The sequence below is a fragment of the Pongo abelii genome, chromosome 12 (genome assembly GCF_028885655.2).
Source record: "Pongo abelii isolate AG06213 chromosome 12, NHGRI_mPonAbe1-v2.0_pri, whole genome shotgun sequence".
Classification (NCBI taxonomy): Eukaryota; Metazoa; Chordata; class Mammalia; order Primates; family Hominidae; genus Pongo; species Pongo abelii.
This window is the reverse complement of record NC_071997.2, coordinates 117,644,234-117,657,633: the sequence shown is the minus strand read 5'-3', so window position 1 is coordinate 117,657,633 and position 13,400 is coordinate 117,644,234. Positions and strand designations below refer to the sequence as shown.

Here is a 13,400-nt window from a genome sequence, read left to right as displayed (position 1 = left end):
AGACAATACGGTTTTGAAAGTGAGCTCTCAATTTTACTGAGAGTGATGGAGAAGGTAATCCAGAAGTCTATACCATGCAGGGTTTTAATTGTTCATCATCAATACAATCTCAAGGAAGGACTTTCCATTTCTGGCCCAGGAAAGAGGCTGTTGGCCATTTATAAAAGGTTACATGTACCAGAGGTCTGCAATTTCGGAAAAGCTTAGAGAAAGAAATGAGTACTACTGGTAGAGGAAAAGTCAGTACAATCTCTGGCATCAGCACTTAAGCATCATCCTTTTAACTGTAAACACCTATAAAGCTGTCAGTATCTTATAATGAATAGCAAAATAATACATGCTATCAGCAAACAAGTGGGGATGTTTTTAAACTTGGATCTGCACACCATGCATGAGAGACTGCTATCAGCGGAGTGCCTCTGCCAGATGTTTTTCTTTTAATGTCAATAGGAACTACTGTCAACAACCAATAATGGGAAAACTGAAGTTATTGATGAACTCAAGCACCCTGCTAATGGACACGGTGAATAGCAAAATAAAACAACAAAAAGAAAGCAAAAGTTTTCTATTTTTCATTGCAATACCAAGGATGACTTAAAAACAGCTAGACATGAGTCCTGCCAAAATGCCCACTGAAACTCTTCCCTTAGAAAAGTGTAACACAACCCTTTAATGGTGTTGGAAGAGCAATGATGAATTATAGTGATTTCATATTTTATTTATGTAGCATTTGAAAATGATACAATTATAGAGAACAGATTAGCAGTTGCCAGGGGTTGTTCAGGAGGTGGGGAGGAAGAAGGTGGCTGTGGCTATAAAGGACAGTATGAGAGATCCTTGTGTTTGGTACCCTGACTGCAGTTAGTGGTCATACGAAGTTACAGGTGACAATGTCACATGGAGACACACACACACACACACACACACTCGAGAGTGTCTGCAAAACTCATAAAATCTGTATAATGTTGACAAATTGAATCAATGTCAGCAACTGGGCATAATATTACAGGTAAGTATCCCTTATCCAAAAAGCTTGAGCTCAGAAGTGTCAGTTTTTTCAGATTTTGGAATATTTGCATTATACTTACTTGTTGAGTATTCCTAATCTGAAAATCTGAAGTCTGGAATCTGAAATGTTCTAATGAGCATTTTCCTTTGAAATTCATGTTGGTGTTGAAAAGCGTTGAATTTGAGGCCATTTTGGATTTCTGGATTAGAGGTGTTCAACCTGTATACTCTAGTTATGAAAGATGTCACACTGCAGGGAACTGGGTGAAGAATGCGAGAGACCTTGCTATATTATTTCTTACAACTGAAGGTGAATTTAAAATTATCTCAAAAAGTTAAAAAATGTTTTTAAAATGGAAAACTCTGTAAAACCTTTGCCTCTGGGGACTGCAAAAGGTCTTTCTGTGGGACACATTTTTAGGGCACAGATGGGCTAGCCTAATGTGAGCATTCAACTTAATGCAGAGATGTTACAATTCAGTCTCATTACTGAATTTCTAAAAGGAAGGATCTGAATGGTAGGCAAGTGACTCATCTTAGCAGTTTATACCTGTGGCTTTGATTCTTGGATCTGAAGGGCACAGACGTTTCATGCGCTATCATCACAACCACAGGCAAACTACTCACAGTCTGCAGAGCAGTTTCAAAACCATAGGCTTAGCACCATGCAGCACATCTAACTTGCAGATCAAAGTGTTATGGAAGTAAATCAGTGCCATATTAAAGGGACTTGGGCACTGCAGTGTTACCATTTAGTCATTTAGTTTCTTATTTTGATAGTTACTGTGTAGGTATGTGGGGGAAATGCTGTTGTGTGGGTAGTAAGATTAGTCAGCAGTTAGGGACTGCCTGTGCTAGTTGCAGTTCTGACAGATGCATTTGAGATAAAGAATCTTTAAAATGAAAACTGATACACTCTGCCCATGGAATCCGGGACTACATCAAGAGAGCTCCATGTACGATGAATATGGAAAGGCAATGTATAATACATCACTGTTTTATTCTCAAAGAGGCCCATGGCAAATTTTTGTGAGAATGCCTAACACAGTGTACGAGGGTGGGGAGGAAAAAAAATGCACTGAGAATATGCAGAAGTTTTCTCTTCTTGCCAATTTCTTGGATTTATAAGAAAAAACTGGCTAAGAAAAAAACTCATTATAATTCTGTTGCATATACATTCTCCAAGTTATGCAACTTTCATTTCAGCATAGATAGGTGGGAGGGCTACCGAAAGGCAAGTCCCCTTGATTCCCTACTTCAGTCAAGGTCCCAAAGAGGCCTCTGTTCTGATTAATTATTGGTGATCAGGTAGGGTATTCACAAAACCGTTGCAGGAGCTTTTACATTATTTTAAAAACACATCTAAATGAATAAAGGCATTTGATTTTCTCATTTTATTCATAATGATTATTTCCAAATACAATTATATTCTGCTCTCTGTAACTATTTACATAATATTCTGTATCCTTTGTCATTAAGAAAATTTTATATCAGTGATGTCTTTTCATCAACGTCTTCACTGTCTTCAGTAGCAAGTATATATCTCTGCTCTAGATTCTCCTTCCTTCTCTGGTCCCTAGAAGATATCCTGCCACATTTTTGTTTAAAAAAATAGTATGTATGTGTATATATACATATATAGGTATATATACAATGTAAAATTACATATGTGTGCATGTATGTGTATGTGTATAGTGTACACACTCAAACAGACACACATACACTTCAAATGAAAGAATGATCTCCATGTAAAAGGGCTTCAGTAAGGATCATACAACATGAGTTCCTTAAAACACAACCCTAAGCTATCTAATCCTAAAGTGGAAAATTTTAAATGAGAAGAGAAAGTTTCTTCCTAATCATAATAACAAGGCAACAGGCCTTGAGGGAGAAATCTCAGGTTGACTCCAGTACATTACTCTTCAAGACAAGAAGGTTGCCAGAGGAAACCAGAGTTTGAGATTTCAGATGGTGCCAGTAAACACTACTTAAACCCACTGTCTTACCTTTAATTAGTGGATAACCTAACACACACATCTACAGATGGAAAACCTGTGCAATGATGGGAGTTCCCTAGACCCAAATTTCAAGTAGCAAGAGGACTGCTAGTTCATGGCTGCTTTGATCTTCTTAAGGAGACTAACATCCTGCTTCTCTAGAAAACTGTCTTCTTATTTGGATTTGTATTCTGAGCATCAAAAACACTGAATCTGGTTCATGGGAAGAGCTTAGTAAATGATTGTAAAATAAACATACACTGCTAGGACAAAACAGGAACAGCTATTGTGGTCAGAGAATACTATAGATATAGTAGACTTCAATTAACCATGGTGTTATTTATGAGAATGAAAGTGCTAATTCATTCCTTTGAAACATTAAAAAAAAAAGAAAGAAAGTAAATTCAACTGGGCATACCGTAGTGACTGCCGTGATTTGCTCCAGTGCCATCTCGCGCAGATGCCCATCTTGGCTCTCGAGGAGAAGTTTCAGAGACGGAAGCAGGAGGGACTGGTTAAGCAGCAGCAGACACAGCTCCTTTACACCCTGCAACCACAGAGCAGGGGTGAGCGAGAACTCTACGACGCACCTCTCACCGGTGCGGTTCCGGCTGGATCATTCCACCCCTTCTTCTGTGGTAGCGTGCGTGCGTGTGTGCGTGCGCACGTGTGTGTGTGTGTGTGCGTGTGTGTGCGTGTGTGTGTGCGCGTGTGTGTGCATGCGTGCGTGTGTGTGTGCGTGCGTGCGTGTGTGCGTGCGTGTGTGTGTGCGTGCGTGTAAAGCCACGTGTGTGTGTGCGTGTGCGTGCGTGTGTGTGTAAAGCCACGTGTGTGTGCGTGCGTGTGTGTGTAAAGCCACGTGTGTGTGTGTAAAGCCACGTGTGTGTGTGTGTGTGCGTGTGTGTGTGCGTGCGTGTGTGTGCGTGTGTGTGTGTGTAAAGCCACATGTGGTACCGCACTGGATATACTGAATATGGGAGTTGGTACCTGCTTCACTTGGTTCACAGTAAACTGTGTACAGATTTCCAAGCTATCAGATATTCATCGACAACACTGCTTTTTAATGGCTTTGTAATACTCATTGTACAGATATAGTGGTATAATTTATTTTCCTAAACTCTCACAGCCCTAATTTCCTCACAAGTAAAATGTACGTATTTATAGCTCCTTTGCAGGTTTTGTGTTTTGTTTGTGTGTGTGTGTGTGTGTGTGTGTGCGAGAGAGTTTGTGTTGATGAACACAGCATACAATGCTCAGCATATAGTGGAGGCTGAATAATAATAAAAAGTATATCAATTGCTAATATTGTTAACAACCTCTAGTTGTCATTCACTGAGACAAAGGAAATCAGCAAATAAAATATTTTAAAATGTGTCTATCACTTTAATGTCAAAATGAATTGACTCCTTAATATACTTAAGACAGTCTATCTTCATGAAAACTATCTGCGTTGCAGAAAGATGAAAATGTGTTTGGATGTCCACAGGTGTATGTGAATTTTATTCCCAGCCCTTTATTTTACTAACTGAACCTGTGGCCACAGAGCGGGCTTTCATATAAGGTAACAAATGATAATCCTTTATAACAAAAGCATAAAACAATAAGAATAAGATTTGCAAGCTGTTTTGCCCTGCTGAGCTGTGTTGCCATTCAGGTCCTGACTTTAGCTGTAACACAAAGAAGAGAACACTCTGGACCAAAAACCAGACAATGAATGACTCCATTACACTGAAGCAAGGGTTGCTCTAAAGAACTGACGATCATTGGCATCCACGGGATTGATTTTTCTCTTGTGCCATTCAGACAGCAGATCGGAGAAGAAAAACTCAAATTTACTGTATTTTCAAAATTGCTTTAGATTATTATAGAGCATCAATAAAATAAGAATAACACAAGTAAGCTCTCATTTAAACTCACGATAAACTTCTCTTAGGAATTCTGCACATTATAGTTTTAGCTTTCACCCAGCATGTCTGTTTTTGAAATCTGCAAGGCCCTCACATTTCAGAGTAGAAGGCTGTGCTACACAAACCTGTGTGGCAATGATCAATACCACCAGGGTAGCAGTTTGTAAAACACATTCTTCATACATTGGGAATTCTAATTCAAAAAAGTACGGTGTATGCCTGAAAGAACACGTGACACAGAGCAGTCTCACTAAGCATATGGGGCAAAGAAACAGGCAGACTTTTCATCCTGGCTGCCGAAACCTGCAGAAGATTATTTGGGAGCATGAAACAAGCTCCTGAGCATGGCACTCTGGCCTGGCTGGCCGCTACCTGTGGCCCCTTCCTCCTCCTCTTGGGTCATGGCAGTGCTCCCCACCTACGCATTCCACACAAAGTGCTGTGCGGGGTCCCTTCTGACACAACACACACATTCTGTATCTGCACTGTCCAACACCGCAGCCACAAGGCACAAGCTACATTTGAGGTGGGGCCAGTGCAACCGAGGAACTGCATTTTTAATTATACTTAAAGGGTTTAATAAGCCACATGGGGCCAGTGGCTGCCATATTAGGCAGTGTGGCTGCTTGGTGCTGGACTCTCACACCTCCAGGTGTTTGCACATAGTGTACCTTTTGCTCTGTCTGATTAACCATCTACTTGCTCTTTAAGTCTCAGTTTAAAAATGCACAGAAAAACTGTACTTCCTCTGCAAAAGCACCCTTGAACGTCCCAGGTTAGCACTCAATGTTCTGAATGTACTGTATAAATATTTCCCACCTTATCTTTTATCTTGTATTATGGTAGTCATTCGTCAGTCTACCTGCCTTGCTTTTGGGCAAGAATATCGTTCCTTCTCTGTATTCTAAACTTGCTTGGTACATGCCATACCTAAAACTCCTTGTATATAATTTCCTCTCTGAACACACATTTGCTCACTCAAAAAGTTATCAGTGATGAGTAAACAAGCATTTTCAATGATTTATGATATTGAGACATAGCATGACACTTGGCTGACCTTGGCTTTCATGACAAATTTTATGGAATAACCTGTGTGCCCCTCTGAGCAAGCATAATGGATAGATGGCACACAGAGAGGCAAGGACATCCAAAAATGGAGGAACCCACTTTAGGTGAGCCACTGACTACTTTTCATCTCTTAGCTACCAGTGATTGGCCAAATACTTACTCTATCTTTAAGTGTTAAATCCTCTACTACGTTTGTTCGCTATTTTCCCCGTGTTGCAAGAGAACGTTTATTAAAAGATTCACAAAGGGATTTGGGGAACTGCAAGGAAGGTCGAAGTAGCAGAGAAAAGCCACAAAACACGTCATTTGACAGGCCTTTGCAGTTCAAACCCGTCAGACCATGAGGACAGAACGAACAAGAGATGCCTTGGATGGAGAGGACTAGGTGGGCCCAGGCTTAGAGCCAGGCCACAAACCCAGGTGTTTGTTCTCCCTGTGGACTATGATTTATGAAGATGCACTGGGGCACTGTTCCCATGGTCTGACAGTCATGAGAGAAGCAGGACCAGTTCACCAATATGCCTTCTGTCCTCACACAACTCTCCTAGTGTCCCTGGAGTATCTAGCATCAAAAGGTGTTGCAGGGCCTACAGCAGGAACTAGAGACACAAGGTGTGCAGGGATTGGTGATGCAGAGACCGAGGGGCTTATCACATGCCCCAGGCATTGCAAGGGGGCTGCAAGGCAGCTTGCAGTCTTTGCCCTCCAGCAGGCCTAGAACGGGCTGAGCTCCCATTGCTGTTGACTGGATGTCCAGAAGCCCCTGGCACTGCTGGTTCTGCAGCCCCAGGTTGATGACGATCTTGGCCAGCTGGGCCTCCACACTGGCCACCAGGCACTGTACCTGGGCCAACTGGGCACTGCAGCGGCTTTGGTTTTGTGTTCTCCAGGTCTCTCAGGTTGTGCTGGGCCTGCTGCTCAACCTCCAGGGCACTAGCCGTGCCTCTTGGACTGTGATCCCTCCCAGCAAGACAGCTGCTCTGAGCTGAACATCAAGTGTTTGTTATATACTTTGTTTTAAAATGCATCATCTCATTTAATTTCTCCTCAAATCCTTTGAGAAAGGTGTGATCTCAGCCCTACTAATCAGATGGGGAAAGCAGAGGTAAAATGGTTAAATAACTTGAGTGTTATTGCATAACTTGACTGATTCTAAAAATCAAGCTCTTGACATTAGCAAAAGTGGCTCAACCCTGATAGAGAACAATCACATTGAGTTTTAGAAGCTGGGAATTATTAAGGCTCACTCATGAGCTGGGTGACTTAATCCCATACAACAGACCCCGAGCATCGGTGACTAACTCATGTTTTGTCTCAGCGAAATCATGGACCTTCAGGGTCAGTCACAAATAGCTGGACCTCAGAATTTTACATCTATAAATGCCAACAAACTGTTTACGCCAATTTCTTATTCTACCTATCCCCAACTCTTGAGAGGGCTTTATATACTGCCATGGATACAAGCTGAGAAGAAGGATACATAACTTTTGAGACTGTGGGACACAGAACCTGTGAGAAAGTCACTCATCCTGCTGGTAATATTTTCCATCAGGAAAACCATCATGGCCGTAAGTAAACAAGTCCCAGGAGCAACAGCAGGAGTCACGAAGGCATTCTAAGGAGTCATGATTTTTTTTAAAAGTCTGTAAGCATGGGAGCTTAGTGAAAAACGGGAAATGGAGATGAAGAAAAAGGTGAGTACTCTTAAGTACTCTGACATAAACAATTAGGCACACACGTTTCCTAAATCATGGAGTAGGACAACCAAAGGTATTGAATTTAGGAAAAAAGTCATAAGTAACAGATAATTTTACCACCACAGTGATATAAAACATTGTAGAACTCTGACATTAAACTCGTCAACTTCCAAATGTAGTAAAATAAACTTAACAAGATACTGCCACTTTTTAATAGTAATGTTCCTTCCTCTGTAACACTTTCAATTCACATTTGAGCACATTTAGCCATCAGTAAAAACAGCACCTGCCATTTGCAAATAGCCTCTAATCACAGCAGCCTCAGGAAAAAAATAATCTACAAATGTGCCCAATTGAGAGACAGAAACTGAGGCAGCTTAAGGAAAATGAAGGAAAGTCACTGTGACAACAGAACTCCTTGAATAATTATCTTTTGTTTCATCAAATTAAAGAAACATGATAACATCCTACTTTGCAACGGGGTTTAATCCAGTACCTCCTCTCTCATCCTGAGAGAATTATAACTTTATGAAAGGTAGTGAATTATGTGCTATGGATGAAGCAGTACACATACAGCCTCAGCTTATTCTCCTTAGAGAATAGACAGAACTAGCATTTTCTCATCCAGCTTAACCTCTTCTTTCACAGACCAGAAAACAAAGATCCAGAGTTTGGTGCTTTTCTCATGTTCGCATAGATGTGGCCCAGTCTGGAAGAGAAACAGTACAGCTTCGAGCATTACTAGAGCTCTTTCTGTTCTACTATGTATGATGTTCCCTGCCCTTAAGGTGCTCCCAGTCCTAATAAAGAGCAGACGCAGTAAATCCCTTCCCATGGTGTGTGTGAGGAGTGCTCTAATAGATGTGTGCTTTAGGTGCTGTGCTATCTTTGCTGACCTCTTAAAAACACTTAGCAACCACCAACCACATGATTCTGAGATGAAATGAGACCCCTGCAAATAAACTTAATGTATTACTCTATTTGTCGAAGCACCTCCGCCTGGCTGTAGACACTTACTAGGGAGCTGAATCATCACAGCTAAATCAGAACTTTTCATTTAACCACCAAGTCATTTTCCGATAGGAAACAGAAAGCACAGCTTCTTACACATTCATCAATAAAAAGAACATGCTTTTCTTCTATGTATGTAAAATGTAAATGGAATGCTGACGAGAATATTACTGCTATGGACACAGATATGTCTAGGACCTATTACCAGGCAGCTAAAAGATAATACATATCAAGTGGTCCCTATAGGCCGTTTTGGCCCCAGGGACTGGTTTCGTGGAGGAAAATTATTCCACGGACTTGGGGAGGGGATGGTTTTGGGATGACTCAAGCATATTACATTTATTATGAACTTTATTTCTATTAGTATTACACCGTAATATCTAATGAAATAATTATACAACTCACCATAATATAGAATCAGTGGGAACCCTGAGCTTGTTTTCCTGCAACTAGATGGTCCCATCGAGGGGCGATGGGCTACAGTGACGGATCATCATAAGGAATAAGGAGCGCACAACCTAGATCCCTGGCATATGCAGTTCACAATAGAGCTTGTGCTCCTATGAGAATCTTGTGCCACCACTGATACAACAGGAGGTGGAACCGAGATGGTAATGTAAGTGATGGGAGCAGCTGTAAATGCAGATGAAGCTTTGCTCATCGCCAGCCACTCACCTCCTGCAGTGCAGTCTGGTACCTAACAGGCCATGGACTGATAGCAGTCCTTGGCCTGGGGTTTGGGGAAGCCTGATATACATAACTGTTACTGAGCCTTGATTAGCTAGCTGGTGAGATGATGTCAGGGTCAAGGATGCAGTGGCCATGTCATAGCCAACTTACATTCCTCACCTTGCAAAAGTTATAGTAAAACCAAACCAATAAGGGTTTTTTAAAAAACAAATAAACTTCTTTAGACAATGACAGAGATCCTAACAACCTTATATCTTAAACACTGATCATCTAGATGCTAAATTCTATAGGCCAATCTTGAAGGAAGTATTGAAAAGGGAAAACTGACAGTAACACTTATACAACTGCATAAGAGACATTCAATGTTCATGTATCTCCCAAATGTAGTAGGAATGGCTCCTCTGGAAGGATTTCTTTTTCAAGCTTTCAAGCACAGAGACTTGATTTGAAGATCAGACCCACCATTCACTGCCTGAAGAAGCCGGAGCAAGACCCTTGACCTCAAATCCTCCAATCCATCAGCTGTCAAGTGGAGATAAATGAATCTCCTTACAGAAGGTGGTGAAGGTTAAAGGAGGCAATACAGATGAAAGCCCAAGAGTGTTAGCAAATGCTGGTTATCACCATTACCACCTGCCTGTTAGGCAGTAACAGGAGACCTTAAACAATGCTTTCCTAACCTAGATTTGACAGAACTGACAGTAAGAACACTGCTGGTCTTTGGTCCTGATCTAATAATGTTTGATCTTAGCTTATATTCAAGCAAAGGTGAATCTCATGTTATTTACATGTTGCTTACTTTGGTGGGGATAATTAAGTGCACTGAGTCCGCATACTATGCAGTGGGCTGAATCCTGCCCTGGGTACCACAGACATGATATAGCCATGGTTCCCCCTCTCCAGGTGCCCACAATATAGCAGAGCAGATCACGGGTTCATAAGTGGCTGATACAAGCAGACCGTGGTCCACAGCCCAAGTCACACTTTACTAGAGTAAGGGGAGGTAATTTTCAGTGTTGGTACTTTATTTTGTAGAATAATTGTATCATTCTGGTAGTTGGAAGACTTCTTTAAATGGATAAAATATTTTAAAAATCAATAAAATCCAAGCCCTCATTCAGAAAACAATTCATTAAATGTGCATTCATGAGAATATTTTCCTTGAGTGATTACAATAAGGATTCAAAGGATCATATTTACAAATTTATTTTCAAGTTTATCTCCTATATAGTAGGAATGCAAAATCAATTTAATGCCATTATCCAAATGCTTAAATTTAAGACATGTAAATTATTCAAATAATATACTGCTGAGGTGGGATCCACAGCAGGGAGCTGAAATTAATATGTGCTTACTTTAGAATGTTCTCCCTCTTTCTCTCCAAACATACATATATATATACACACACACACGCACACGTATATATGTGTATGTATATATATATATACATGTGTGTCTCTCTGTGTGTGTATATATATGCGTATATATATAATACATATGTATATAATAAATTTCTCGTGACAGTCAAACCACGGGATCAAATAGAGAACAAAGGTCAAAAAGGAGGTGACTGAGTTTTGACCATACTTCGCAGAGAAAAAATATTGTGATTATGCAATCTCATTACAATGATGTCAAAAAGCATGTAAAATTCAAAGTGGTTGGTTACCTGCTGAGAAGAGTGCTAAAGTTTACTACTACTTTACCAACTGGCTTAGTTCAGACAGATAATGCCTGAGCTACCATGGCCACTTGGAACATAAACTTGAGTTTGACAAAAAAGGGCATCTAGAAGAAACTGAAAACTGGGTTATATTCTGGAACTTGTACAGGAAACGCTGGCTCCCACAAAAAGAAAGCAGCCTCAGAGCATCCTTTCAGCATTGCTTTTCTTCATCTGATCCATCAGAAATTATGGCCTTTACCAGTAATTACTTAAGCTAAATGTTCCTCAAGTCCAGTCACTGGGATTGCTTTTAATAAAGAGTTCTGATAAGCAAAGGGCTACTCCTTAGGAAAGCACTCAAAATATCCACTCACCTCTGCAGGCAGCATCTGCTTGGTGTTATACAAAGAGCGACACATTTTCAAAACTTCATTCCCCAATCCTTCCTTGTTCTCCACTGTACATCTGGTTAGCATCACTGTAGCTAGTCTCACCCATGGATTATTGGTTATGCTGGTGTTTATGGAGAGAAATACAAGGCATTGGAAATGACTAAAGCTATCATAATTATGATAAATTTTAAAACAAGTGAAATGCTTATGGCAAATTACAATCAGAATCTAGGTGACGTGCTGCTTCAAGTCAATCTTGTAGAAAAGATAACACCTTAAGGAGAAAAAGCAGCTTCCTGTAGTATCAGCAAGCAGCCCAGCAGCACGCAGGTAGTAAGTGACATTGAAACAGCACAGGCTTTGTGGAGCCAGACAGACTCGGGCCCAAATTCTGACTATTTGGGTCCTCAGAGAAGTTATTTAATACTTTTGCCTAGTTGTATAGTTCTGGGGAAGCCACACCCTTCTGGGCCTCAGTTTTTTTCACTGTGAAAAGGTATTTAATGTCTTTTTTTTCCTTGAAGAGTTGCTTTAATGAATGATGTATGTAATTGTGAAGAATCAGTGTTAATAGCAAGCACACATTACTATTTACTACATAAATACTGCCTCTTGTTGATATTATTATTATTATTATTATCATTGTTATTGTTATTGTCATGGGGTCAGGGCAGGACTAAGTTACAATCAGGGCAGTGCATAGCAGAGGTCAGCTGGGGAGCATAGGTTGAGGAAGCCACAGACAAGCAGCATGAAGAACATACTTTGGGCTTCACATTGTTTCCTTGTATTGGAAACATAAAAGCATAAAAAAGTTTGCCTTTTCTTCCCCTTGTCTTGACTGACACTACCCTGTGTTTCACAGAAACATCAAAATTTACATTTCTATTGACAAGTTAATGGCAAATTCATTTCATGGCCGCAGGAGCAGGGTACTGATTTTACTTACATTAAGAACAAATTACTATTTATGAAGAGTCTGTTGGTTCATTAGCACAGCACTACATTCTAGACATTGAACAACCAGGGATGGTCTTGCCCTTGGAAGAATTTTATTCCTTGGGCCCTGAAAAGAATTTCAAGTGCAACAGTAACAAGGGGACGAGCCCTTGGCAAAGCCTTTGTGTCTCAGCTCAAACTGACAATCTGTGAGAACAAAGAACACTGCTTACTTCAAGGTACACATAGTTCTGTGAGAGTGTCTGGTGTGCTGAGGAGTCTTCCTACACTCAAGGACTTCCCCTCTTTTCTCTTCTTGCAAAGTCTGAACTCAGCTCTCCTGGGTTTTTCTCTACACTTTTTCTCATTGTAGGAGAAATGCTGCTTGGTCAGCATGGTGAACCAGTGGGCAACAAGGCTTTGGTAACAAATTATCAAGATATATTTTTCACCAGCCAGCAGTGACACACTGGATGAAAACAATGAACCTTCCTTAAGTACAAACCTAGTATTTTTCCATGCATTTTCCTACAAGGAACTAAAGCTAAAAAACCAAAGTTGGTACTAGTAAATTACAGTCATGTGGATCGGATCAAACAAATGTCTTAAGTTGTAACCTTTTTGTGTTGATGGGCAACATGCCATCATTGTCACACTATCCTCCCTCTCCTCCACCCCGACTCCTTTTTTTGGTGATTTATTTATTCAATTGGATTGTCTGAAAGGAAAAAATATTCAAAAGTACTTCTGAGCACCTGTTTGTAAAGTATCCCATCATACTTTCTCCAGAATATTTGATTTATGCCCTGGTTATCTCTTAGGCAGAGGAGACATGAATGATAGGAGGGGAGGGGGTGAGCAGACTGGGAAATGCTTTGTTCTGATTCTAATGATTTAATAAAGCAGTTTTATAAGACTCAGGTTAGCAATTTACAAATTCCATTTCATATGTGGCTACAAAAGAATATAACTTTAAAAATTAAGATTTTTGGTTTACAAATGCACTAAATGTTTTAAATGCAATA

General features: G+C 40.4%; 1 protein-coding gene across 2 annotated transcripts in view; it reads right to left on the bottom strand.

Annotated features, from left to right (window-relative positions):
- NBAS (NBAS subunit of NRZ tethering complex) overlaps window positions 1–13,400 on the bottom strand; it is a 395,596-nt gene that overhangs the window by 9,331 nt on the left and 372,865 nt on the right. For both annotated transcript variants that reach the window (XM_024242131.2, XM_054548369.2), the window contains exons 50-51: window positions 11,419–11,557; window positions 3,424–3,552 (exon numbers count right to left, since the gene is read on the bottom strand). In XM_024242131.2, coding sequence (XP_024097899.2) covers window positions 3,424–3,552; window positions 11,419–11,557 — 268 coding nt within the window. The remainder of the gene's footprint in view (window positions 1–3,423; window positions 3,553–11,418; window positions 11,558–13,400) is intronic.